This window comes from Herpailurus yagouaroundi, unplaced genomic scaffold (assembly GCF_014898765.1).
Source record: "Herpailurus yagouaroundi ecotype Mexico unplaced genomic scaffold, PumYag 142, whole genome shotgun sequence".
NCBI classification, from domain to species: domain Eukaryota; kingdom Metazoa; phylum Chordata; class Mammalia; order Carnivora; family Felidae; genus Herpailurus; species Herpailurus yagouaroundi.
In genome coordinates, this window is record NW_024412397.1 from 37,414,224 (window position 1) to 37,440,667 (window position 26,444).

The 26,444-nt window shown below is 43.6% G+C and overlaps 1 protein-coding gene across 1 annotated transcript in view; it reads right to left on the reverse strand.

Annotated features, from left to right (window-relative positions):
- Positions 1 to 1,465: 1,465 nt before the first annotated feature.
- Positions 1,466 to 26,444, reverse strand: part of MOCOS (molybdenum cofactor sulfurase) — a 55,670-nt gene continuing 30,691 nt past the window's right edge. The window contains exons 9-15 of the mRNA XM_040478491.1: positions 22,778 to 22,787; positions 21,475 to 21,553; positions 20,102 to 20,223; positions 12,972 to 13,077; positions 8,751 to 8,889; positions 3,529 to 3,633; positions 1,466 to 1,660 (exon numbers count right to left, since the gene is read on the reverse strand). Coding sequence (XP_040334425.1) covers positions 1,508 to 1,660; positions 3,529 to 3,633; positions 8,751 to 8,889; positions 12,972 to 13,077; positions 20,102 to 20,223; positions 21,475 to 21,553; positions 22,778 to 22,787 — 714 coding nt within the window. The 3' untranslated portion in view covers positions 1,466 to 1,507. The remainder of the gene's footprint in view (positions 1,661 to 3,528; positions 3,634 to 8,750; positions 8,890 to 12,971; positions 13,078 to 20,101; positions 20,224 to 21,474; positions 21,554 to 22,777; positions 22,788 to 26,444) is intronic.

Sequence of the window (26,444 nt, forward strand, 5' to 3'; positions counted from 1 at the left end):
GTAGGAGGATGTCATGCTTGCTCCACACGGCTATATATGACAGGACGAGACCCATGGCCGGACGTCATGGGGAGGCAGAGACAAGCTCAATACAGGGAGGAGCTTTTCAACAATTCAGAGGGATAGGTAGCTTCATTAGAGAGTAAGCTTTCCATCACTGGACGTATTCAACTGGAGGCTGCAGGAGCAGGGTCAGAGGTGGTAGGGAAGGGACCCCTGAACCTCCAAAGTTCCTCTCTGAACTGGGATTTGGAGACTGGGTGGCTTGGTCAGTGGGTGGGCTGATATGGCCCGGTGGGCTTGTCGAGGGAGCATGATTGCTCAGAGAGGACCGCAGTCACTGAGTGTGGCCTCGGGCTCATGAGCACCCCCCAGAACATCAACCCAACGCGGGAGAGGAGGAGTGAGCCGGGATAGGAAGGAAGGAGGGGGAGGTTGCCAGCCTGTGCCTTTGCTCAACACATAAATATCCTGGTCAAATCTCCCCGAAAGAACGTGACCACAACTCATCAGCCCGCCTCCTCTATGTCCACGAGAGGAAAGGGGCACATTCTCATTCCCTCAAGATCACTGGACACAAGCTCCCACCCTCATTATAGAGGGATTGACAAGCACTAGAGATTCTTTCTAAAGACAAAGTAACCATGTGGGAAAATGGCAAAATGGAGGTTCAGCATTCCCAGGGAGCATCGTTAAAGATCTCACCTAATTACTTCCAGTTATGGAAAGAAAGAAGTCACTGGGATAAAAGGTACAGCATAGGGAATATAGTTGATGGTACTGTAATAGCTTTTTACAGTGACGGGTGTTAGCTACACTTGTGAGCATAGTAGAACATGTAGACGTAGTGAGTCCCTATGCTGTACACCCGAAACTAACACTGTGTGTCAACTACACTTAAATTTAAAAAGATAGTGATGGGGCACCTGGGTGGCTCAGTCAGCTGAGCTTCCCACTTCAGCCCAGGTCACAATCTCGTGGTTCATGAGTTCGAGCCCCGCGTCAGGCAGTGTGCTAACAGCTCAGAGCCTGGAGCCCGCTTCAGATTCTGTGTCTTCCTGTCTCTGTCCCTCCCCTGCTCGTGCTCTGTCTCTCTCTCTCAATAATAAATAAATGTTAAAAAAAATTTTTTTAATAGTGATAAAGAGAGAGGATTATAACTGGAAAAAAAACGCTCACCTAATTAAAATTATCATACTTCAAAAAAGAAATAATAAAATAAAATAAAATAAAATAAAATAAAATAAAATAAAATAAAATAATCCTACTTCAAACGCATATGGGAACCTTGCTGGGTGCAGCACAGCTGTGGAAAGCACAGAGGGCCCAAAACTGCCCTCGTGAGCTTGGCCAGTGCACACGTGGAGAGTGGAAGTTAGAGGCGGCCAACGAGAGTTCCCCTACCCCCCGAAGAGAACTCTCCTTGTTCTATCGAGCCATGTGCCAGCGTGAATTATAGCAGACATAGGTGTAAAAGAGAAATTTTAATTTACACTGAAAATACTTTTTAGGAGATAACATCCTGATGTTTTGTGGAAGCAGGTAGCTCATGGTGTTCTGTGTTTTCTTTCAACACAGGGAGCACCTGAGATCCTACAGACAGGAAAGCTGGGGAAGAAAAATCCAAAGATGTATGCGTCAGGTACACTCCAAAGTTCACCTGTGAACAAGACAGCGGCAACAACAAGCCAGATTATTTTAGCAGTTGAAATAATTTTATAAATAATAATGATCAACTAAAATCAAGTCAGATTTTAAACACAGGTACTAGGATGTAGTGGGAAACAAGAATCCCAATTTCAGACAAAGATTGCCATGTATAATGTTCTTTCCCGACAGTCCCCCCACACACACCTGTTTTTCTCCTTCCTATATACCCTGAGCTTCTGGTAGGAGGGCTTGCGTCCTGCTCTCTGCTTCTGACCACGACCAGGCCAATTTCTGCTCTGTTCCCTGATGTAAAAACTACTTTTGTGAAAGTAATAGCAAAATTCTGCATTTTCTTTGAGGTGATTTTGTTGTTGTTGTTGTGATGTAGGTTAAGTTCTCCAAACTCTCTAGAACAGAAATGGAAGGCCCAAAATAAAGAGCTGTGTGAGTCTACTCAGAGTTTGCCATCAATGCGAGTGAGTCAGTAAGAACTCCCTGGAGCATGTGATGCACTCCCAGATCTGTTCATTCCTGTGATAACATCAGCTGGGTGCCCCCATGTTCCACGACCCAGGCTAGGGGCTGAGGCCAAATTAATTCCTTAAGATGTGTGCACATGAGGGAGAAGGTACACAGGAACTTTCTGTACTCTCTTTGCAATTTATCCGTGAATCTAAAATTATTCCAAAATATTTTTTAAAAAATGAAAGGTGTGTGCACAAGAGAGTTACAGTGGTTCTCAGAAGTACAGAGATTTCCTTCCGTGCATCATAGTATTTGTGCACCCCCATCCCCTGTCCTCTGGCAACCTGCATGGCACAGATTCAAGGCCCTCACACCCTCAGGTGACACAGCCTGCCTCAGCTGAGCGAACAGACATGTTGACAAAACACTCAAGTGAAGACCGTATCTACCCCCTGTCTGCAGGGAGACTGTGGCAATTAAATACTGTGAAACGAAACCCTGGTTTGGAGAAACATGGGAAACGATGTGCAATATTTTACCATGAGTTTACCTTCTAATTTATTATTGGAGAGATATTGAATATTTATGTTAATTCAGTTAATTTTCAAGAAATGTTCCATGCAACCTTGATTGCTTACCGGACTTCCTAGAACTCCTTGCAAACAAAACCAGAAAGCCCTAGCCTGGACATAAATCTTCCTAAAGAATCAGTCTGTTAGAAATTCAGTTTCTATAACCTGGAATCCACAAAAACCACACCTAGTCATTCTAACCTTCAAGAAGATGATTTACAGCCTTCTCAGAGTGAAATTTACTGAATCTGCCTATGCAATTACTCTATTCACCACAGGGCATTTTACTCTCATGAGACACCTGTGGTGAAGAAAATAATGATCGAGACAATAAAATTACTTGGCTTATTTACTTATTTCTTATTTAAACCCTGTGTCTCTTCAACAAAATTTGAGAGCATCAAAAATACACATAAGACCCCCAAAAAGTAAGAAAATGGATGGACAAGAAACCTAAGACGGTGCCATGGATGAGATCAGAACCTTAATGGTAGCCGATCAGCCTCAGAATGTGTCCGCACTTCTCAAACTTACACACCGTTATTACTCAGAACTACAGTTTGGGTGTAGATAACAAGCCAGGATCTTAAAATAGGATCTTAGGGGCACCTGGGTGGTTCAGTCAGTTACGCGTCTAACTTGGTTTGGGCTCAAGTGATGATCTCACTGTTTCATGAATTTGAGCCCCACCAAAGGCTCTGCTTGGGATTCTCTTCCTCCCTCTCTCTCTCTCTCTTTCTCTCTCTCTCTCTCTCTCCCTGCCCCCCCCCAAATAAATAAATAAACTTAAAAAACAAAATGGGATCTTAAAACAGGTGTCACAGTTTGCAATCATGCTTACTTTTCTCGCACGACTCTCAGAAAGCTTTTGGAAAACATCTTGGTTTCGCTGCCCAGTTTGCTGGTTGATGCAAATCATCTGGCATCTGTGACAAGGACCTAAAACCTAGAGGGGGCGAGAAGGGAAAAGACAGCGTTGCCGTGAAAGTGGCCAGACGCTCCTGCTAGTGCAGGGAGGAATCTGGGTCCAGGAGGACCGGTTGTCAGAGGTGTTCTCTGGGCCCACTCACACAGCAATGCTCACTACTCTGCTCTGACTGCTAGGAGCCAGAAAGTAGCCGCTCCTCACACAGTCCTGGGGGATCATCCATGTTTGTTCATCAACTGAAAGACTGCTGCTTCCGGGCTTTGTAGACAAAGAAAAGAGTTGTTGTGAATCTCGGATGGTGATCAGAGAATCTTGGAGATTCTCCCAGGAAGAAAAGAACTAACTGGTTGGAGGGTGAACTAGGAGAAGATAAACACCCACGGGCCCAGCACTGACTCATCAGAAAGAACCTTACTGTGTCCGTGTCCTTTGACCCAGAAACTTCGCTACTAGGAATTTCACTCAAGAAAAGAACCCCAAGTACAAACACAGGTTCGTGTACAATCTTTCTCATGTTGTTTGTGATCGGGGAAACCTGAGAGCATCTTAAACATCAAATAGTAGAGAACAATGGCTACACTACAGGTATATGAATATATCGTGCAGGTATTAAAATTGATCTATAAAGGGTTTTAAATGGTAAATACTTATTTTTATAAGTGAAATAAGCAGGAAAGAAAATTACATGTGTATTCACACATACACACACACACACACACACACACACACACACAGCTTCTTAACAGGGGTCATCCTGTTGGTCTGCCACGAGCAAGACTTGTTCTGTAGTGAGAAAAATCTCCCACAAATGTTAACACAAAACAAGAAAGCCTGCAGCTTAGCAGTGATGAGACACTGCTTTTGTTGCACCTATAAAAAGGGTGAAGGGACTTGATTTTCACATTTGCTCCTCTGCTCACTTGGGGGCAAACACCAAGTACGCACTGAAGCTAGAAACGGCTAAATCTGGATGTGTCTTGGCCTGTTCCTAGCACTCGCCTTCTGGCTGGTGGACCTTAAACCAATGGAAATACAACCTCAAGGTAGTACCAAAGTCAAGGCTCCCAGGCCTCCGCAAGCAGCTGGGCTGTGCTGTACGGGGCTCTGCCCAGCACTGGCCTTGACACTGAGCAGACCTATGACCTCTCCAGGCCTCATTGCCTCATTCAGCCCCTTCGCTTGATTTGGTGAGGATTCCAGACACTATTTCTAGGATGCCACGCCCAGGATTCTTGTGCATGAGAATGTCTGAGATGGAAAAAGACTGCCTCAAGATAGAACACTAAGCCCTCCAAGAGCAAGTACAGAACACGCTACCTCCTCTGCCTATAAAACTATGATTCCCAGGCCAGGCTCCCTCTGGCCCTGCAGAGCTATGTCCCACAGAATGGACGTCCCACCAGCCCTGGGCCTGGGCCCCAGTTGCCACCTGACAGATAGCACTTCATGTAAAACTCCTGTCGCTTTGGCCAAAAGGCTCTCTTAAAAGTTTCTCAAGCTGGCAGAGGGAAAAATATTTTCCAGACACTTTTTTCAAACACCAAGGTGAAGAAATCAATTTTCTTAAAACATCATCATTTTTTAAGCATTTTTCTCTAGCCCTCTCATCCATTGGCATTTAAAAAAAAATTGTTTACTAGTATACATGTTCTTTGAAAAATAACTCAAACTATACAGAGCAGCTTTAAGAGTTAAAAAAAGAGGGGCGCCTGGGTGGCGCAGTCGGTTAAGCGTCTGACTTCAGCCAGGTCACGATCTCGCGGTCCGTGAGTTCGAGCCCCGTGTCAGGCTCTGGGCTGATGGCTCGGAGCCTGGAGCCTGTTTCTGATTCTGTGTCTCCCTCTCTCTCTGCCCCTCCCCCGTTCATGCTCTGTCTCTCTCTGTCCCAAAAATAAATAAAAAACGTTGAAAAAAAATTAAAAAAAAAAAAAGAGTTAAAAAAAGAAAGCACTCAGGGTGCCTGGGTGACTCAGTCAGTTAAGCGTCTGACCTAGGCTCAGGTCACAGTCTCGCGGTTCGTGAATTCAAACCCTGAGTTAGTCTCTGTGCTGACAGCTCAGAGCCTGGAGCCTGCTTTGGATTCTGTGTCTCCCTCTCTCTGCCCCTCCCCACTTGCGCTCTGCCCCTCCTCCTCTCTCTCCCCCCAAAATAAATAAACATTTAAAAAAGGTTTAAAGAGAAAGCACTCAGCAGCGGCCTCCCTCCCTGTCTTGAGAGGCAAGTGCTGCTGATGTGGCTATAGATCCCTCCAGACTGCAGCTCGGAGCTGGACACAACCACACATGCACCCGTGCAACACACTCCCAGAGCTCTCAGAGGCCACGGGGTGTCTTCCCTGATTTCATTACTCCACATAACCCTATTTGCTGTTTAAAACTTGGGGGGAGGGGGTTTGATCTCTCTAAATGAGATTATAAAGCCAACGGGTATAAAAGTTTTTATGATTTGATGATAGCCAGTGAAAAATGAATTTCTAAAAGAGATTTAAAACTTGGGGGGGAGGGGGTTTGACCTCTCTAAATGAGACTATAAAGCCAACAGGTATAAAAGTTTTTATGATTTGATGATACCCAGTGAAAAATGACTTTCTAAAAGAAATGTGCTAAGTCTTTTTGCATTGCAACAGCCTCAGCCTGAGTATTATCATCGGCAAACATCTTTTAAGCATTTAGTTTTTGCAAGGCATAGTACTAACTATAGTTCACACTTTTTAGTGCCTGCACAGGACTACACTGTATGAATATAGCATAATTTATTTAAACAATCTCCCTTTTATGGATATTTCTGATGGCCTCCAATTTTTCATATTTCATGTTTTGGTTTGGGGGCTCCTGGTTTGCAAACTTTTTTTTTTAACATTTATTTTTGAGAGACAGAGCAAGACAGAGCACGAGTGGGGGAGGGGCAGAGAGAGAGGGGGGACACAATCTGAAGCAGCCCAGGCTCTAAGCTGTCAGCACAGAGCCTGACGCGGGGCTCAAACTCATGGGCTGTGAGATCATGACCTGAGCCAAAGTCGGAAGCCTAACCAACTGAGCCACCCAGGTGCCCCTCAATTTTTCATATTTCTAAAAGCATTACAATAAATAAACTTGTAATAGAACTCTGCATACTTGTACAGGTGTATTTTATGGACTAGATTTCTATAAGTGAGATGATTAGGCCAAAGGGCAGGCATATTTTAACTTTTACTAATGAATGTTTATTAAGAACACTGATCTAAAGAAAACAAAGCATTGGGACGCCTGGGTGGCTCAGTTGGTTAAGCGACCAACTTCGGCTCAGGTCATGATCTCGCGGTCCATGAGTTCGAGCCCCACGTTGGGCTCTGTGCTGACAGCTCAGAGACTGGAGCCTGTTTCAGATTCTGTGTCTCCCTCTCTCTGCCCCTCTCCTCCTCGTGCTCTCTCTCTCTCTCTCAAAAATAAATATTTTTAAATTTTTTAATAAAAATGAAGGAGAGCAGAACATCTCAGAAAAATTTCTTAAAGAATCTTCCTTGTATTTATGGCCCCAGGTAGCTGACAAACTGCAGATGCTATTGTTGCCAACAGTGTCAGAATTGTCTGACAGCGACAATAAGCTCATTCTAGTTCCTTCTCTCTCCTCTCCCTTTCTTCCTTTTCTTCCTCCTTCTCTCCATTTATCAAACAACAGGTATTAATACCTACTCTGCATCAGGCAGGATACATAAGAGCAAGTGTTTTAAAGACACAGCAGGGACAGAGAAACAGGAAATGAGGAAGAGAAGAGTAAGTCAGATGCAGGGGTGAGGAGGAACAGCAGGAGGGCTGGTGCCAGAGAGAGGCCTGTGGGCGTCAATGTCTGGGAGAGAAGAGATTGTTTTTTCAAGGAAGAAAAGCTGCCAGGATAAGAGGAGGTTTGGGGAGGTAAGTGGATAAAAAAAATTCTTTGGGACTTCTTCATGCCGTGAAATTTAAGTGCCGTCCACAACCCTAGACCTCCACCATTCTTCCAGGAAGATTTAAATGACTGCCTGCTGCTTTTCTGGATACCACAGTGGTGTTCCTTCCAGGTGCAGAGCCGGGACACAAGATAGCCCCAAGGTAGACGGTGAATACCAGGATTAATAATATTACTATTAAGATAATATCATCCCCCACTAAAGTACCAAGGACATTCTGTGCAGATGACCCATCCTTCTGTCCCTAGCTATTCCTTATCTTTCCTGTCCATTCATTCTCTCGATGGTTATTGAGCACTGACTCTGGGCCAAGACTGTTCTGGGCCCTAGAGGTACAGCTGAACAAAACATACTAGTCCCCACCCTCGTGTGCTCTGAAGGAATAAGCAGGTGCTATGCTTAAGAGCCTGACCTTCCCAAGGAGGTGCCATCTGAGCGGAGACCCTGAAGTGGCTGCAGGAAGAACACGCCAAGCAGAAGGGACACGCTGAGACAGGAAGCTTGGCGTGTTTAGGAAATGTAGAGACGGATGGTGTGGCAGGCAACGGGAGGGCTAGAGAGGTCAGAGGGATCAGGTCTCAGGAGCCCTGTTGTCTCCAAGGAAGAATGTAGGTTTTAGCCTAAGGCTCTCTCACATTTTTTCAAGCCCACAGCACTGTTTGGGGAGCCGGAGCCTGGGGAGAGAGGGCAGGGGGCAGCTTCACCTCTCTGACTGTAAGCTCCTCCACAAAGGCCAGCAAGGCAGGAAGCCAGGGCGTGGGAAGAAGGTAGAGTGGTGGCCACGGACACTGAAGGACCACTAGACATCTGGGTCCTCCTCCACCAGCACCAGACATCAGGAAAGTGCAACAGGTTCCAGGAGGAGAATGTTCCCATAGACACAAGCATTCTAAGAAAACACCGTTTAAGCCCAAACATAATTATGAGATGGAGGCGGCACTGAGCCCTGACCACCTGTAGGAGCACCTTCTCTCTGTCCCACGGGCAACTGACTGCTGCCACCTTCGTAGGGAATAAGAGATGGATCCTTCCAAGGGGAGTCCCAGAATGCAGATGTCACAAACCCCCCAGCTGAGGCTTTGCGGGTCAGAGTCAAAGACAGACAGGGGATTCCCACCTGCCACCGGCCAGGCCACCATCCTGGCCACAGATGGAGGTCAGTCTCCATCGGCAACCCTTGAGGGAGGATAACCGAACATCCCTGACTCACCTGGAAACGCAAGGAACCGACTGAAATCTCATCCCACGTCTCTTCTTCAAAAGGGCTTGTCCCACTGGTAATAATATTGGCACGGAAACGTGAGATGAGTTCTTTCATCGGGAATAATTCCTCCTTTCCATTCGCATCACTGTTTAAGACATGCCAAAAGGGGGGTAGTGGGAAGAGTAGACAATGGAGGCACAATTGTTCAACATTTCTAGCCCTTGATGCCTGACTTCATCAACTGTTCTCAGGCCTAAGCCTAGATGATCAGAACCAGCTTCTACCACGAGTGTAAGACCAGCAGACACGCATCCGTTAGGCAGACCTTGATGGTGTTCCATGGGAGATGATCCCATCTCCATGGACAGGCCCACAAGAGGAAGTGCAAAGAGTAAGTAGATCTTAGCTGAAGAGACAAAGGACTCTGGAAACCAAGGGAACAGGAGTCAAATGAACAAACTTCTACGAAAAGACCAGTTCTACGTCGCGCATCTGGACAAGGCGCTTAAGGAGTGTCAACAGGCTTAACTACCAAGGACCTAAGATGTTCCAAGAGCGCCTACTTTGTTTTTGGATATGAGTACGCCATAAAGCAACAATGCGTACACATGGGAGGTTTTAGTATTGATTTTCTACAGAGAACTGACTGGTGGTTACCAGAGGCAGGGGTGGGAGCGGGCAAAATGGGTGAAGGGGGCCAAAAGGCACAAACTTCCAGTTATAAAATAAATACATCATGGGGATGTAACGTGCAGTGCGATGACCATAGTCGTTAATACCGTACTGCATATTTGAAAGTTGCTAAGAGAGTACATCTTATAAGTTCTCATCACACGAAAAAAAATTTGTAACTATATAGGGTGACAGATGTTAACCAGACTTATTGTAGTGATTGTTTCTCACTATGTACAAATAACGAATCATGCTATTGTACACCTGAAACTAATATAATGTTGTATGTCAACTTTATCTCCATAAAAACAAATTTACTTGCTAACTTGTGTACTATTTGCAGTTTTAATGAGCATTCACTATTTTTGTAATTCTTGTTTAAGATTTTGGTTTATGGCCATGAGGTCCCATAAAATGGCTCTCTGCACCTCCATGCACTAAAGGGAAAAAGAACGAAAAATAAAGCATCTGAGGGGCACCTGGGTGGCTCAGTCAGCTGAGCGTCTGACTTCGGCTCAGGTCATGATCTCTCAGTTTGTGAGTTCAAGTCCCATGTCAGGCTCTATGCTGACCGCTCAGAGCCTGGAGCCTGCTTTGGATTCTGTGTCTCCTTCTCTCCCTGCCCCTCTTCCACTTGTGCTCTGTCTCTCTCTGTCTCTCAAAAATAAATAAATGTAAAAAAAAATTTTTTTTAATAAAGCATCTGAAAACGTCAACAAAAGAACACATTGTGTGATCCCGTTATATTGGGTTCAAGAACAAGCGAAATGATCGATGATAAAAGAAGTCAGAATAGTGGTGATCTTCTGTTGGACTGACTGACAGGGCATACGAAGAAGGTTTCTGGCGTACTAGAGATGTTCTCTAATTGGTCTGGGCAGTGGTACATGGGTGTGTGTGTATATATATATATATATATATATATATATATATGTAAAAATTAATTGAGATATGTACTTATAATTTTTGTGCTTTGTTGTGCTTCAACAAAGAAAAATTTTTTTTTAATTTTTTTTTCAACGTTTTTATTTATTTTTGGGACAGAGAGAGACAGAGCATGAACGGGGGAGGGGCAGAGAGAGAGGGAGACACAGAATCGGAAACAGGCTCCAGGCTCTGAGCCATCAGCCCAGAGCCTGACGTGGGGCTCGAACTCACGGACTGCGAGATCGTGACCTGGCTGAAGTCGGACGCTTAACTGACTGCGCCACCCAGGCGCCCAAGAAAAATTTTTTTAAGTTGGGGGATGGGGTAGTCCCAAAGTACACCTGGAATTTTCCCTGGAAACAGAGCTGAAAAGCCCTGGTGGAGGACAAGGCTGTAATATCCCAATCCCCTTCCGGCAGGGGCTGGTGAGTGCAAAGCGGGGACCAGGATAACCAAGTCTAGTTTCAGCACTACAGTTTCTTCATCTGAAATGAGAGGGCTAGCACTTTCCAGTCCTAAAATCCTTGGATTCTGGATTTAGCCTCCAAGTTACAAACGTTCCCTTTGTGTTTTGTAAAAGGGAAAGTTTTATGTTCAAAAGATATTATGGTCATCATCAGGGAAATACACACCAAAACCACAATGAGATACCACCTCACACCTGTCAGAAGGGCTAACATTAACAACTCAGGCAACAACAGATGTTGGTGAGGATGCAGAGAAAGAGGATCTCTTTTGCACCGCTGGTGGGAATGTCAGCTGGTGGAGCCACTCGAGAAAACAGTATGGAGATTCCTCAAAAAGTTAAAAATAGAACTACCCTACGACTCAGCAATTGCACTACTAGGTATTTATCCAAGGGACACAGGTGTGTTGTTTCAAAGGGACACATGCACCCCAACGTTTCTAGCAGCTCTTTTGACAAGAGCCAAAGTGTGGAAAGAGCCCAAATGTCCATCAACAGATGAATGGACAAAGAAGATGTGGTATGTATGTATGTATGTATATATATATATATATATATACACATACATACACAATGGAGTATTACTCAGCAATCAAAAAGAATAAAATCTTGCCATTTGCAACGATGTGGATGAACTAGAGGGTATTATGCTAAGCGAAATTAGTCAGAGAAAGACAAATATCATATGATTCCACTCCTGTGGAATTTAAGATACAAAACAAATGAACATAAGGGAAGGGAAGCAAAAATAATATAAAAACAGAGAGGGGGACAAAACGTAAGAGACTCTTAAATATAGAGAACACACTGAGGGTAGCTGGAGGGGTTGTGGGTGGGGGTTGGGCTAAATGGCTGAAGGGGCATTAAGAAGGACACTTGTTGGGATGAGCACTGGGTGTTCTATGTAGGGGATGAATCAGGGGATTCTACTCCCGAAACCGTTATTGCACTACATGCTAACTAACTTGGATATAAATTTTTTAAAAAAGATATGATCAGCATATACACTATAGAGTCCATCAAATTTGAAAGTAGAACAGAGATACAGCAACCACAGCCCTCAGCGGCCCTCCCAGGCACAAGGCACAGGCTGGTCCACTTAACCTGTCACACCCACTGCCTGCTTGTCAGCCCTGCGCTCAGACACCAGTAGGAAACACGGTCCCCTCCTGGTAGGAACCAGGATTGCAGCAAGCCGGTCTCCCCCTCCTATTTTTTCCACACAAAGAACCCTAGAAAACCACTGACCTGCTCTCTCCAGGGCTCTGGGTCCCTGAGGAGGAGTGTCACTTGATGCCGGGATAGCTCAGTGAACACCCAGGGACCATGAAGCTGCACCATACTTCTATACCCAAGGAGAGCGAGCAAGGCCATGGCCAGGGAACTCTGTTGCACGTTTTTGCCAACGACTACAAACAGGAATCACTACAAACAGCCCATCTTTGTTATTTTTATTAAGCTACCTTTGTACGTGTTTCTGAGTGTGCACACATGTGCCCAAGACCACAAGGCACGTAAGAGTCACAGGATCCCTGGCTCACGGTGACGGGCGTGTGCACACCTCTCCTGGCCTGTGGACTAGGAATAAGCAGCCGGACACAGCTGTCACATAACAGTGGGGCCTTTTGCCCTAATTGTCTGATTCCCTTGGGACTTCAATTTCCTCTAAATACAACGAAGGGGGTTGAACTAACTCTTTCTGGAGCTGACCCGCTAATACGTCAGGGCCCTTAGCAGCACCTCGGGTGGAAGTGAGCAGCCAGTGCTCTTGGTTCTGTCTGCTGATACAAACATATAATATCTACAGTTACAACTTTAAAAGCTTTCATAACCACCCTTTTCACTCAAAAGGATTGTGGAAATAGGGCAAGGCTCCTAGGGAACAGGGGGCGGTGGGAGGACGGGCAATGAAACTGGGTCAAGTTCATTTCCATTAAAGCAAATGTTAAGAAATGGAATGATTAAAAATGAGAGTTGGGGTTCGCTAAACATCATGAAGTCATCAAGAGAGACGTGGGAGCTGGACCCAAAGGGCTTTGTAACTTCTTGGGGCCTCAGTCTCTCGTCTGCACTCCACGACTCCCCAGGCAGGTGCAAGGCTCACCCTCAGAGTCAAGTGGTTACACCTGCCTGCTATTCCCAAGGCTATTCCCATGTCTTACCTGGCATTTAATTGCTGCTGAAGCTCCAAAACGCTGGGTCTATTTATCAGCAAATACTGTGCTTCATTCACCAGAGAAAGGGTGGCTGTTGAACCAGCAGATTGATCTAAAAGTGATGGGGTATTTTTAAAAGAAGTTGCTAAATACACACACACAGACACGCACACACACACATAATGTACATATATATGTATATCTATCTATATCTATCTATCTATCTATCTATCTATCTATCTATATACTCAGCCATAAAAAAGAATGAAATCTTGCCATTTGTGACAACATGGATAGACCCTGAGGGCAGTATACTAAATGAAATGAGTCAGACAGAAATGCCATATGATCTCACTTATATGTGGAATCCAAAACAAACAAACAAAACAAGCTCATAGACACAGAGAACAGACTGGTGGTGAACAGAGGCAGGGGGTGGGGGAGGGCAGGATGGACACAGGATGGAGTCAAAAGATACAAGCTTCAGTTATGAAATAAATACATCACAAGGAGGTAATGTACACCGTGGTGACTATACTTAATAACATTGTACTGCATATTTGAAAGTTGCTAAGAGAATAAATCGTAAAAGTTCTCATCACAAGAAAAAAAATTTAACTGTGTATGGTGACAGATGTTAACCAGATTTATTGTGGTGGCCATTTCTCAATACATACAAATACCAAATCGTTATGCTGTACGTCTGAAACTAATATAGTGTTATATGTCACGTATACCTCAATAAAAAAAGTTTAAATAAATTAAAAAGAAGAATTGCTTTCTCGGCATGCAAACGAATCCTGCTTCCATTGGCTTGCATTTTTAAAAAGGAGAGACGATTTCTATAAGGGAAAAAAAAAATGGTGGCCTGGAAATAATAAAAATGTTCTAAGCATTGCTTAAACCTCTCAGAAATAGAAAATGAGCTGTTAATAATCTGGAAAAATAATAATAATAAAATGCCCAAGTGAAATTGTCCCCAGCAAAGAAGACCGGGAGGCAACATTTAGCGAAGGAGAAGTGAGAGGGAGGCAGGGATAGGGAGCTTCCCCAAGATGGTGGAAAGCGGGACCTTGATGAGAGCCACAGGCCCAGGAAGGTCTGAGTCCGGTCAGGGAAAGCTGTCTTTTGTCCTTAGGCAAGTGTGTGATATTGACTTCAGAAATAACTAATACGAGTTTTAAAACTACTAGAAGGAGAAAAAGCCAGCGAAAGAAAATATCAAGCGTGCCCAGAACTGCTAGCACTTTCTGTCAGACCATTCGTTGGGAGGCCGTCGCTGTCTTCACGGGAGATGTTGAGAAAAAGTGTAGGCTGGGCCAAAGCCTAGCGAGCTGTCTCCGAACCAAATGTGTGGAACCCAGCACACACAAGAATGGATACTTTTAAGACAATTGCTTTTCAGATCCTCTACTTCCAAATGTTCTTTTTGCTAAAATGGTTCTGTCAGAGGAGGGAGGTGGAATCCCAGCCCCCTCCGCACAGGCCCTTTTTGCACTTCCCAGAAGAAAGGCTCGCCTCTCCTAAAGCACATTGCCATGGAGGCTAAAACTCCAGGGTGGAAAACAAAAGCCCCATTCAAAGCCCTGGGGTCTGTGCTGAGAAAATACAAGCCTCTAAAGCTTGGGTGAATGAGCCTCCCCTAGGTCAGATGGGTTCCCATTCCTCACTATACACAAAACTGCCCAACCTAATTAAGTGGCCACATGACAGATGATTAAGTCATCATAATGTTAGATCCCTGTGCTTTGGTCATGTGCCTCAGAAGAAAGGTTTGAGTGACAGTGCATTAACCAAATTCTTTCAGTCCCCAGCTCTGTAGTGACTTAAATAGGGTTCTCCAGAAAAGAATCAGTGCTGAGCATAGGCTATTCTGGGCACAGGTGACATTCATTCATGGATACGGGAATGAATGGCAGGGGTGGGGCGGTGGGGGAGGGCTCAGGCCTCTCAGTAAGAGATTCCTTCTCAACAATGTTTTCTCTTTCTGTTCATTAACTATTTTTCAAAATGTATAATGTACTTCTGTTGCTTTGATAAACTGTGTACCATTAAAGAGGGACTCAACCAAAAAGATCTCCTAACACTTAGACTCGTGATCATCGTAAACTTGGAAAATGTGTATACATTTCAATTTATATATAATTGTGGCTTCACATGAATATGGTAGCGTGAACAAGAAAAGATTTTCAAGCATACAATATATAACGCTAAGATAAAATTCCGTCAAGGGAGTGGAATGGAAGTATAAGTCGAAGAAGGGAAAGGAAAGAAAGAAAATTCCTGACCATCAAAAGACAGTTTGTCCATATATATACTTTAATGAATATTCTTGAAAATCAAACCACTAAATATTGAAATTCCACTGGCCAATTTAGATGACAGTGTAAATAACGTAGCTTTAAAAAGGTTCCTCTCGAGAAAGCAGGAAAAGACCTCTCTGACCTCAGCCGTAGCAATCTCTTACTCGACACATCCTCAAAGGCAAGGGAATTAAAAGCAAAAATGAATTACTGGGACCTTATGAAGATAAAAAGCTTCTGCACAGCAAAGGAAACAACCAACAAAACTAAAAGGCAACCAACGGAATGGGAAAAGATATTTGCAAATGACATATCGGACAAAGGGCTAGTATCCAAAATCTATAAAGAGCTCAACAAACTCCACACCCGAAAAACAAATAACCCAGTGAAGAAATGGGCAGAAAACATGAATAGACACTTCTCTAAAGAAGACATCCGGATGGCCAGCAGGCACATGAAAAGATGTTCAACGTCGCTCCTTATCAGGGAAATACAAATCAAAACCACACTCAGATATCACCTCACGCCAGAGTGGCCAAAATGAACAAATCAGAAAACTATAGATGCTGGAGAGGATGTGGAGAAATGGGAACCCTCTTGCACTGTTGGTGGGAATGCAAATTGGTGCAGCCACTCTGGAAAGCAGTGTGGAGGTTCCTCAGAAAATTAAAAATAGACCTACCCTATGACCCAGCAATAGCACTGCTAGGAATTTACCCAAGGGACACAGGAGTACTGATGCATAGGGGCACTTGTACCCCAATGTTTATAGCAGCACTCTCAACAATAGCCAAATTGTGGAAAGAGCCTAAATGTCCATCCACTGATGAATGGATAAAGAAATTGTGGTTTATATACACAATGGAGTACTACGTGGCAATGAGAAAGAATGAAATATGGCCTTTTGTAGCAACGTGGATGGGACTGGAGAGTGTGATGCTAAGTGAAATAAGCCATACAGAGAAAGACAGATACCATATGGTTTCACTCTTATGTGGATCTTGAGAAACTTAACAGAAACCCATGGGAGAGGGGAAGGAAAAAAAAAAAAAAGAGGTTAGAGTGGGAGAGAGCCAAAGCATAAGAGACTGTTAAAAACTGAGAACAAACTGAGGGTTGATGGGGGGTGGGAGGGAGGGGAGGGTGGGTGATGGGTATTGAGGAGGGCACCTTTTGGGATGAGCACTGGGTGTCGTATGGAAACCAATTTGACAATAAATTTCATATATTGGAAAAAAAAAAAAAGGTTCCTCTCAGGTATACCAACCTAAAATTATTCAAAGACCAGTGGCCTAGACCGTCAGGGACGTCTCCACCATAAAAGGCATCCTCAAAGTATAATGTTCTCAAGCTGACGCTCCCTGACACTGCATCATGCAGGGGACAGACCTCTCTGCACCTACCTTTGCCTCACCCAGGTCCCCACCTCCCACGAGGACAGTCACTGGCACTTCCTGCCTGGCCCCTGTGCTTCTCTCACCTCCCTCTCTGAAGCAGCCTCCACATCGCGCCAAGAGTATCTTTCTAACACGTGTGGCATCACGAAACTCCTCAGCTTAGAGTTTGCAATGAATGCCCCCAACCACAAGGTAGCACTTACTGACTCCTCAAGCCAAGCATTCATCCTTTCTCCCCAGCTCTCCCCCATGGCTCCCCTCCCACCTTCAACCCTCCTAAACACCTCTCTGGGCCCGTGAAATGCCAAGGCCTGCCATACTGCTCCCGACTAACCTTCCCGCCTCTCTCTGCCTAGAAAACTCCTGCTCTCATGTTAAGACGCAGCACCAAAGTCATCTCCTCCCTGAAGCCCTCCGTGACTCACTCCCTGTGTAGAAGATACCTCCCCCCACCAACCCATGCCCTTTGCATAGACCTTTATTGTCACCTTTATGTTAGTGTCACTGTGTACTGGTAGGTCGTTGCCTCTAAGCTTAGATCTTGGAGGACCACAGCCGTTGCTTCATAATCTCAGCCAGCATCCTAAAGACCCAGCTGAGCCCCAAGTAGACAGCAGGCACCAGGAACCACTGGACCTTATTCTATCAACTCATTTAGATGGCGGCCCTGGTCCCGTCGAGCCCCACTCCTTGCATGTCCCTACTCGGAGTGCCCATCTCTCTCTCCCCTTTCATCATGTCTCTAAGCTTACCCACTCCCAAACACCATCAGCTCACCCCCTCAGTAAGAGCAGCATACATTTATTCCCGTTCTCCATCACATAGCAACTCAACTTCTTGCACAACTTATGACATGCCAAACTGTCAACACTTCTGAAATGTGCAGTATTTTACATCCGTTGAATTCTCTATCATACGTATTCAGGGATTCATGGGTTCATCTGTGCAGGTCACTAGATCCAGTCACTGGTCCCCATACTGTCCCAATGTTACTCAGATTTACAAGCCAGTCTCTCTGGGAGCTAACCACTAAGCCAGGTCATCCTTACACAAATCAGTAATGTGGCAGTGACCCCTTCATTCCTTCATCTAGTATTTACCGAGCAACTACTATGTGCCAGACGCTGTTCTGAGCACAGCGGATGCAGCACTGAACAAAGTGCACAAAAATCCCCGTCCTCCCAGGGCTTAAAATGTATCACAGTCTACTAAACAGAATAACTGAGTGAAATGCATGGCCTATCAGATGCGAAAAGCACCCCACAGAAAATAAAACAGGGAACGAGCCACAGAGGTTCAGGTGGGGGCTCTGGTCCTGAGGAGAGCAGTCAAGTAGGCTTCCCTGAGAAGCTGGCACTTGAGCAGACACCTGAAAGCGATCTCTTCTTCCCATGTGGTACTGTTAACTTCCAAGTACAGTAAAACCTTAGATTGCGAGAAATTTGTTCTCTGAGTGTTCCGTAAGATGAGCAAACCTCTCTCTCTCTCTCTCACTGTGGGATTGTGGGTGATCATGTCCCATGCTTGGATGGTCAGTCTCAAGCTGCAGTGTTTGGCAGAAATCAGTGATTTTTCAGAATGTGGGAAGGTGCCCACAGCTGGCACTAGTGTATTTTTTTGTCACTTCAAAGCACCTATGGACAGTCCTTTGCTTTTCCATACAAAGGAAGCTTAGAAATGTTTTGCTTCATTTAGGTCAGGCTGCCTGCAGATATAGACCTTTTCCTCTGCTGCCTTATTGCCAGTAACATTAAACATAGTATCTGACAAGAGTTCATTAATACTATACTGTAGGGGCACCTGGGTGGCTCAGTCGGTTAAGCGTCCAACTTCAGCTCAGGTCACGATCTCACAGCTCGTGAGTTCAAGCCCCATGTCGGGCTCTGTGCTGACAGCTCAGAGCCTGGAGCCTGCTTTGGATTCTGTGTGTCTCTCTCTCTCTGCTCCTCCCCCACTCAGGCTCTCTCTCTCTCTCCTTCAAAAATAAAGAAATGTTTAAAAAAAATTTTTTTAAATACTGTACTGTAGGGGCGCCTGGGTGGCGCAGTCGGTTAAGCGTCCGACTTCAGCCAGGTCACGATCTCGCGCTCTGTGAGTTCGAGCCCCGCGTCGGGCTCTGGGCTGATGGCTCAGAGCCTGGAGCCTGTTTCCGATTCTGTGTCTCCCTCTCTCTCTGCCCCTCCCCCGTTCATGCTCTGTCTCTCTCTGTCCCAAAAATAAATAAATGTTGAAAAAAAAATTAAAAAAAAAAATACTGTACTGTAGTCAACATCTGTTAGTGATAATGAAAGTTGTCCTATACAATAACCCTCCTTGCTCTTGTCTCCCTCACACCAGTCACAAAGGTTTTTAAAGGTAAGTACAGATTTATTTTTCTTTATATTTTGTATTTACTTTATTATTTTGTATCATATCACTGTACCGTAATCATTTTTATATGAATATTTTGGGGTCGTGGAACAAATCATCTGAGTTTCCATTATTTCATGGGGAAATTCACTTTGCTATAAAAGTACTTTGGATTACAAGCCTGTTTCCAGACCAAATTATGCTTGCAAACCAAGGTTCTACTGTACTTTCTTCTCTGCTGTCTCCCTTCAGCTCACAACAGCTACGGCAGGAAAAACCACCAGCATTTTTATAAGTCGAAGGCATGGAGGTCTACACCTGTCTGGGCACCAAGAGGCTCCGCATTGGCCAAGTTCTCAGGCATGTGGTGACAGAGCCAAGACCAGCAACCAGGTTTTCTCGTTCCCACATACAAACTGAGGGCATAACAAGATACCAATGTTTTTTTGTTTGTTTGTTTGTTTGTTTGTTTGTTTTCAGGGAGAGACAGAGCATGAGCAGAGGAGGGGCAGAGAGAGAGGGAGACACAGAATCCGAAGCAGGCTCCAGGTTCTGAGCTGTCAGCACAGAGCCCGATGCGGGGCTCAAACTCACAAACTGTGAGATCATGACCTGAGCCCAAGTCTGATGCTTAACCGACTGAGCCACCCAGGAGGCCCCAAGCTACCAGTGTTTTTATATAACCCCAATGAAATTGTGCTTCTAAACACGACAGACTGAGACAGAGCACTTGTCAGAGGCAAAACAGCTGGGTGGAACCCCACCTCTACCTCCTCGGGGTCATCCTAGAGACCACACGTGGGTCCTCTGGACCACCCTGCTTTCTGCACAAGAACAAGTCACCCTGGGAATTCACTTCAGGAGCTGATTTTTTCTTCAATGTTTATTTTTATTTTTGAGAGAGAGGAAGAGGAGAGAAAAGGAAGGGAGGGGCAGAGAGAGGGGGACAGAGGATCTGAAGCAGGCTCTGTGCTGACAGGGGCGAGCCCGATGTAGGGCTCGAACTCATAAATCATGGACTGATTTTGATGTATGCAAGAGTAAACCCAAGTTCCTGTCCCCTAAGAACCAACCAGAAATGTGATACCTTTGACCCGCTTCTTTGCACTTCTTTGAAAGTTTGAACTTTGTTTGAGCAATTGACATGGATGGCCAAAAAATCTTGACAACCAGCTTGAAATTTTTTCTCCACAATTATAAGTATTTACCCTGGGGGAAAAAAGGGGGGGTGGTGAATGTTCTATAGTATTCCTTTAAGTAATAATATAAATAGCTAAAATATTTTCAATTGTAAGATATAATACAATATAATATAATACTGAATGTAATGTAAATACGGTATTGGACCCCAGGGAGAAGGGAGCACTCAGGAAGCTGCAGGCAAATACCCAAAGCACAGGAAGACCCAAGGCCCGCTGCTCATGCGAAACCTTCAGATCAGATCAGAAGCTTTGGAAGTTCCTCTTAAAAGACCTTGTTTATGTCCATTATAGCCACTGAATACCACCAAGCTTAGAATTTGAGAGCTTCCAGAGCAACATTTTGCTTTAAGAAGCCCTTGAACCCAGACATATGTTCTGGGTTTTTACCACACACCAGCGAATCTTTTCCCTCATGGCCAGACCACATGGAATAATAGGTCTGGTCTGTGGAAAGAGCACTATGCCTCTCAGTTACCAGTATAAGTGCATTCATTGATCCAGTTTTTTAAAAACTCTGTAATATTAGAGACTTTTTAAGTATAATTTCAAGAATTTAATTTTTTTATTCAAAAAAATTTTTTTAATTTTTTAAATTTTTAAGTAGGCTCCATGTTGAGCATGGAGAACAACACGGGGCTTGACCCTGAGATCAAGACCTGAGCTGAGATCAAGAGCCAGACGCTCAACCGACTGAGCCACCCAGGAGCCCCAAGAATTTAAATTTTTAAAAATTATTCTAAAATCTACCCATCCCAGAATTCACAATGCAAAATTGCTAATAACCTACATTGGGATTACATGATAGACATGTCCTTAATTTTTCCTGGATCAAATAGCTGCCTGTCTGTATGTAGAAAGGGAAGAGTAGAATGAAACCTCATTTAGTTTCATATTCTCTTCGATGCTTTGAGAGATTGCACTGAAGTCTGTTTTCATTCATCTGAGCACTGATGGATCTGAGAAGAGACCTAACTACCTCTTTATTAGCCAGAAAACAGCATTCCTCTCAAATGTACAACCAGGAATGCACCTTGTAAATAACAGCAGGTATCCCTAAATGGCTAGGGAACATGCTTGGTAGGTTTGAACAACAGCAGGGGGCAGTGTGGTCAGCATGGAGTTCATGAGGGGAAAGAGGCAGCACACTGGACGGGAGGGGGCGGTGCACCTGAGGGCAGATCTACAGGGCATTGCTCTCTTCCCCCTCTGTACTACCCTGCAGATGGACCTGAGATTTTTACCTGTGGCGGAGTCTCACCTGTCCGCACAGACCTTGCTTTGGCAAATCTGAGTCCGTTCACCATTTTCCTCAAGAGGCACCGCTATAGGCTCCATCCCTAATGAACAAAGGTTACAGACAGATTTACCATCACGCAAAAAGAACAACAATATAAGTGTAAGTCCATTATCACAAAGTATACAAGAATTGTCATGACCCTGGAAATTGATTGCATCAAATAATTGGCCAGGTCTTGGAAATCTCTTTGTAACACAGAGATTCTCTTTAGCATGGTCATCACCAACAATAGCTTATACACCAAACAGCCTTCTTACGGAAGACCCTGCACTCAGGCAGTCACATCCACCACAGTCACATCCACATATATATATTTATATAACACTATAAATCCCTTAGATTTCTCTACCTCTGGGTGACTCCACATACTAAAGCCATTGGTTTCCCTTACATCCTTTAGAAATAGGCAGGCATGAAGATTCATTCTGTAAAGATATCAGCATGGAGCAGTATTTCTCAACAGCTCTTGGGAGTCAGCATCCAATTGGATTCCTGCGCCAATCATTGTTATCATGATGGATAGATAGATAGGTAGACAAGACAGACAGACAGACAGAAATAAAACTGTTACTATGTTAGTGGGGTTGGGAAGCTTTTTTAAAAATTAGTTACATGTATCATATGTATGAAGGAGTATAGAGCATATGTATGTAACAGTTTAAAGAATAATAGTTAACACTCATGTACCCATTAGTCAGCTAAAGTGGTATCCATTCTTTAATAAAATCAGAGTGAGATACGTGGATGAAATGAGAGGAAACTAGCCCAATGCCATTAAGGTGTGAAAGACCTTTGGTAAAGGCTGAAACTGCCAGGCCCTCTGTCACTCTGCACTCCTTGTCCTCCATGAGCCATTAAGAGTATAGGGAAAGGCAGGAAGCCAAGGCACCTGAGCAGAATGTGTGGTGCCCTCTATTCTGCAGACACTCAAAGAAGGAGCTCCTCCTGTGTGACTCACCTGTGCCCTCTAGCCCTCTCAGCATGGCTGCCAGTCACACCGCTCAGACTGTCCCTCAGGCAAGCTCATGTCATGCACGCCTGCATCCCTGCCCCTCTTGGTCCTTCCTCATCACACGGAGCACAACACAGCACAGCAAACTGGTGCATCACAAGCTTCAGATCATGCCTGCTGCTCAGGCCCTGTCCATCACAACAGGGCTTTCACCACGACAAAGAAAGAGATGCAACGATTTGAGTATCTAGAATTCCATAGGGAACTACGTCCCCTGCTTGTCTGCACCTTACACATGCACAGCCAGCTCACACTCCTGGCCCTGTGTGGGGAAAGCCAGAAGAACTAATCCAGAATGCTCAAAAAGTTCAGAGAAGGAATGTGTTGTGCTGAGTAATTACAGATGCTGTCATGTCAAAGGAGTATGGATGGGAGAAGGATATAGTGGAGGTATGCATACACAGGGGAGAGCAGTACAGCAAGCTTGGAGCGTTGGTTATGAGGAAGTAACCACAGCAGTGGGGACAATGTGGACAGTTGCACACCCTGGACAGCCAATGGTAGGCCTGTGCTCAGCCTCTTTGCATCCTTACCCAAGGCTCTAAATAAATCACACAGGGTCTTTGGCCTTTAGCTGCCTTCTAAAGGTCATTGCAGGCCTCTGGTTAAGACCACAAAGTCTGGAAGCCATCCATGAATTGAACTCAAGGGCCCCCAACAAAGTTCATGGGAAATGAGTTCATTATGTACTAAGCCCTATGCTCAGATCAGAGATACTGAGAAATAAAAAAGCCTGACCTCTGGATGCCTAAAATCTTTGGGAGTGACAAATCACACACATGAAACCATTAAAATGTCTTGTTTTACTATTTATTATTTAGTTTGTCCTGTCATGCATTGCCAAAGGATGCCCTTACTCCACCCACAATGCAGGAGTCCCCTGAAAGTGAGCAGAGTATCTGATACATGGTGGGAGGGGGCACAACACCACCTCACAAAGTGCTGCTGATTTGGAGTGGAAGATATTGGGTATTTGTTTTCTTTCTTTCTCTTATTCTTTACATTCTGGGACAAACCCTACTTAGTCATGATATATATTTTTATGCTTCAGAGAATAGAAACGAAGAGAAGCAATCTACTCAATTATTTTTGTAAGTTAATATCCTGGGTACCTAAACTTAAATAAGAAAAGCACAGTAAGAGAAGATGATGTATCAATCTCACTAATAAATAGGCAGAAAAAAAATACTAAACAAAATATTGGCAAACCAAATCCATCAATGTATCAAAAGATCATTGTCAAGTAGTGTTTTTCCCCCCAAGAGTCCAAGGATAATTTACTAATAGACAATCTACTAGTGTAAGACATCACACTGATAGACTATAGGGAAAAAAATATGATGACCAACAGATGCAGAAAAAGCATTCAATAAGAATTGACTACTAGTCATCATTTGGCTAAATAAGAAAGGAACTACTTTAGCCTGGTAAAGCAAATCTACCAAAAACCTACAGTAAGCATCATTCTTATTTTTGAAACTTTGAAGGCATTCTATTCAAATCAGTAATAAAGAAGGATATCTTCCATCACTGCTCCACCATTATATAAGAAGGCCTAGCCAAAGCTATAAGGTAAGAAACAGAAAGAAGATAAATAAAAATTAGAAAGATATGATACTACCATTATTAGAAGACAATATACCTCTTTACACAGAATATGCAAGAAAATCTTCAGACCAACTAATAAAACTAATAAGAATTCAGAAAAGTACTGGGTAAAACATTAACATACAAAAATCAATAGTGTTTCTATATGCATTGATAGCCATTAAAATATTTAATAGAAAAAAGATAGTATTAAAAATATTCCAATAAACTATTACATAGCAAAAAAAGTGTAAAAGTTTCTGGAAAATATTATTAAATTTTGGAGTAATTAGAAAAGTCTTAAATGGAGAGAAACACTGTAAATAAAAGACTGGATATTATATGATGTAAGTTCTTTTGAAATTAATATATGATACTACAATCAAAATATGATTACAAATATATGACTGCAAAATATGTGATTTTGCAATAAAAATCCCAACAGGACACACCAATAAATATACAGAGATTGTCAAAGTGGATAAAAAAGCACGAGCCAATTGTATGCTGCATACAGGAAACTCACTTTAAATATAGTGATATAGGCAGATTAAGAGTAAAAGAGCTAAAAGGCATCCAAATTGGCCAGGAGGAGGTCAAACTTTCACTCTTCGCAGATGACATGATACTCTATATGGAAAACCCAAAAGATTCCACCAAAAAACTACTAGAACTGATCCATGAATTCAGCAAAGTTGCAGGATATAAAATCAATGCACAGGAATCGGTTGCATTCCTATACACCAACAATGAAGCGACAGAAAGAAATCAAGGAATCAATCCCATTTACAGTTGCACAAAAACCATAAAATACCTAGGAGTAAATCTAACCAAAGAGGTGAAAAATCTATACACTGAACACTATAGAAAGGTTATGAAAGAAATTGAAGAAGACATAAAAAAAATGGAAAAAGATTCCATGCTTCTAGATAGGAAGAACATATATTGTTAAAATGTTGATACTACCCAAAGCAAACTACACATTCAATGCAATCCCTATCAAAATAACATCAACATTCTTCACAGAGCTAGAACAAATAATCCTAACATTTGTATGGGACCAGAAAAGACCCCAAATAGCCAAACCAATCTTGAAAAAGAAAACCAAAGCAGGAGGCATCACAATCCCAGACTTCAAGCTATACTACAAAGCTGTAATCATCAAGACAGTATGGTAATGGCACAAGAACAGACACTCAGATCAATGGAACAGAATAGAGAACCCAGAAATGGACCCACAAACATATGGCCAACTAATCTTTGACAAAGCAGGAAAGAATATCCAGTGGAATAAAGACAGTCTCTTCAGCAAGTGGTGCTGGGAAAACCAGATGGCAACATGCAGAAGAATGAACCTGGACCACTTTCTTACACCATACACAAAAATAAACTCAAAATGGATGAAAGACCTCAATGTAAGACAGGAAGCCATCAAAATCCTCGAGGAGAAAGCAGGCAAAAGCCTCTGTGATCTTGGCTGCAGCAACTTCTTACCCAACACGTCTCCAGAGGCAAGGGAAACAAAAGCAAAAATGAACTATTGGGACCTCATCAAAATAAAAAGCTTCTGCAGAGCAAAGGAAACAATCAGCAAAACTAAAAGGCAACCAAGAGAATGGGAGAAGATATTTGCAAACGACATATCAGATAAAGGGTTAGTATCCAAAATCTATAAAGAACTTACCAAATTCAACACCCAAAAAACAAATAATCCAGTGAAGAAATGGGCAAAAGACATGAATAGACACATCTCCAAAGAAGACATCCAGATGGCCAACCGACACATGAAAAAATGCTCAACATCACTCATCATCAGGGAAATACAAATCAAAACCACACTGAGATATCACCTCACACCTGTCAGAATGGCTAACATTAACAACTCAGGCAACAACAGATGTTGGTGAGGATGCAGAGAAAGAGGATCTGTTTTGCATTGCTGGTGGCAATGCAAGCTGGTGCAGCCACTCTGGATAACAGTATGGAGGTTCCTCAAAAAACTAAAAATAGAACTACCCTACGACCCAGCAATTGCACCACTAGGCATTTATCCACGGGATACAGGTGTGCTGTTTCGAAGGGACATATGCACTCCCATGTTTATAGCAGCACTATCAACAATAACCAAAGTATGGAAAGAGCCCAAATGGCCATCAATGGATGAATGGATAAAGAAGATGTGGTATATATATATACAATGGAGGATTACTCAGCAATCAAAAAGAATGAACTTTTTGCAACTACGTGGATGGAACTAGAGGGCATTATGCTAAGTGAAATTAGTCAGTCAGAGAAAGACAAAAATCATATGACTTCACTCATATGAGGACTT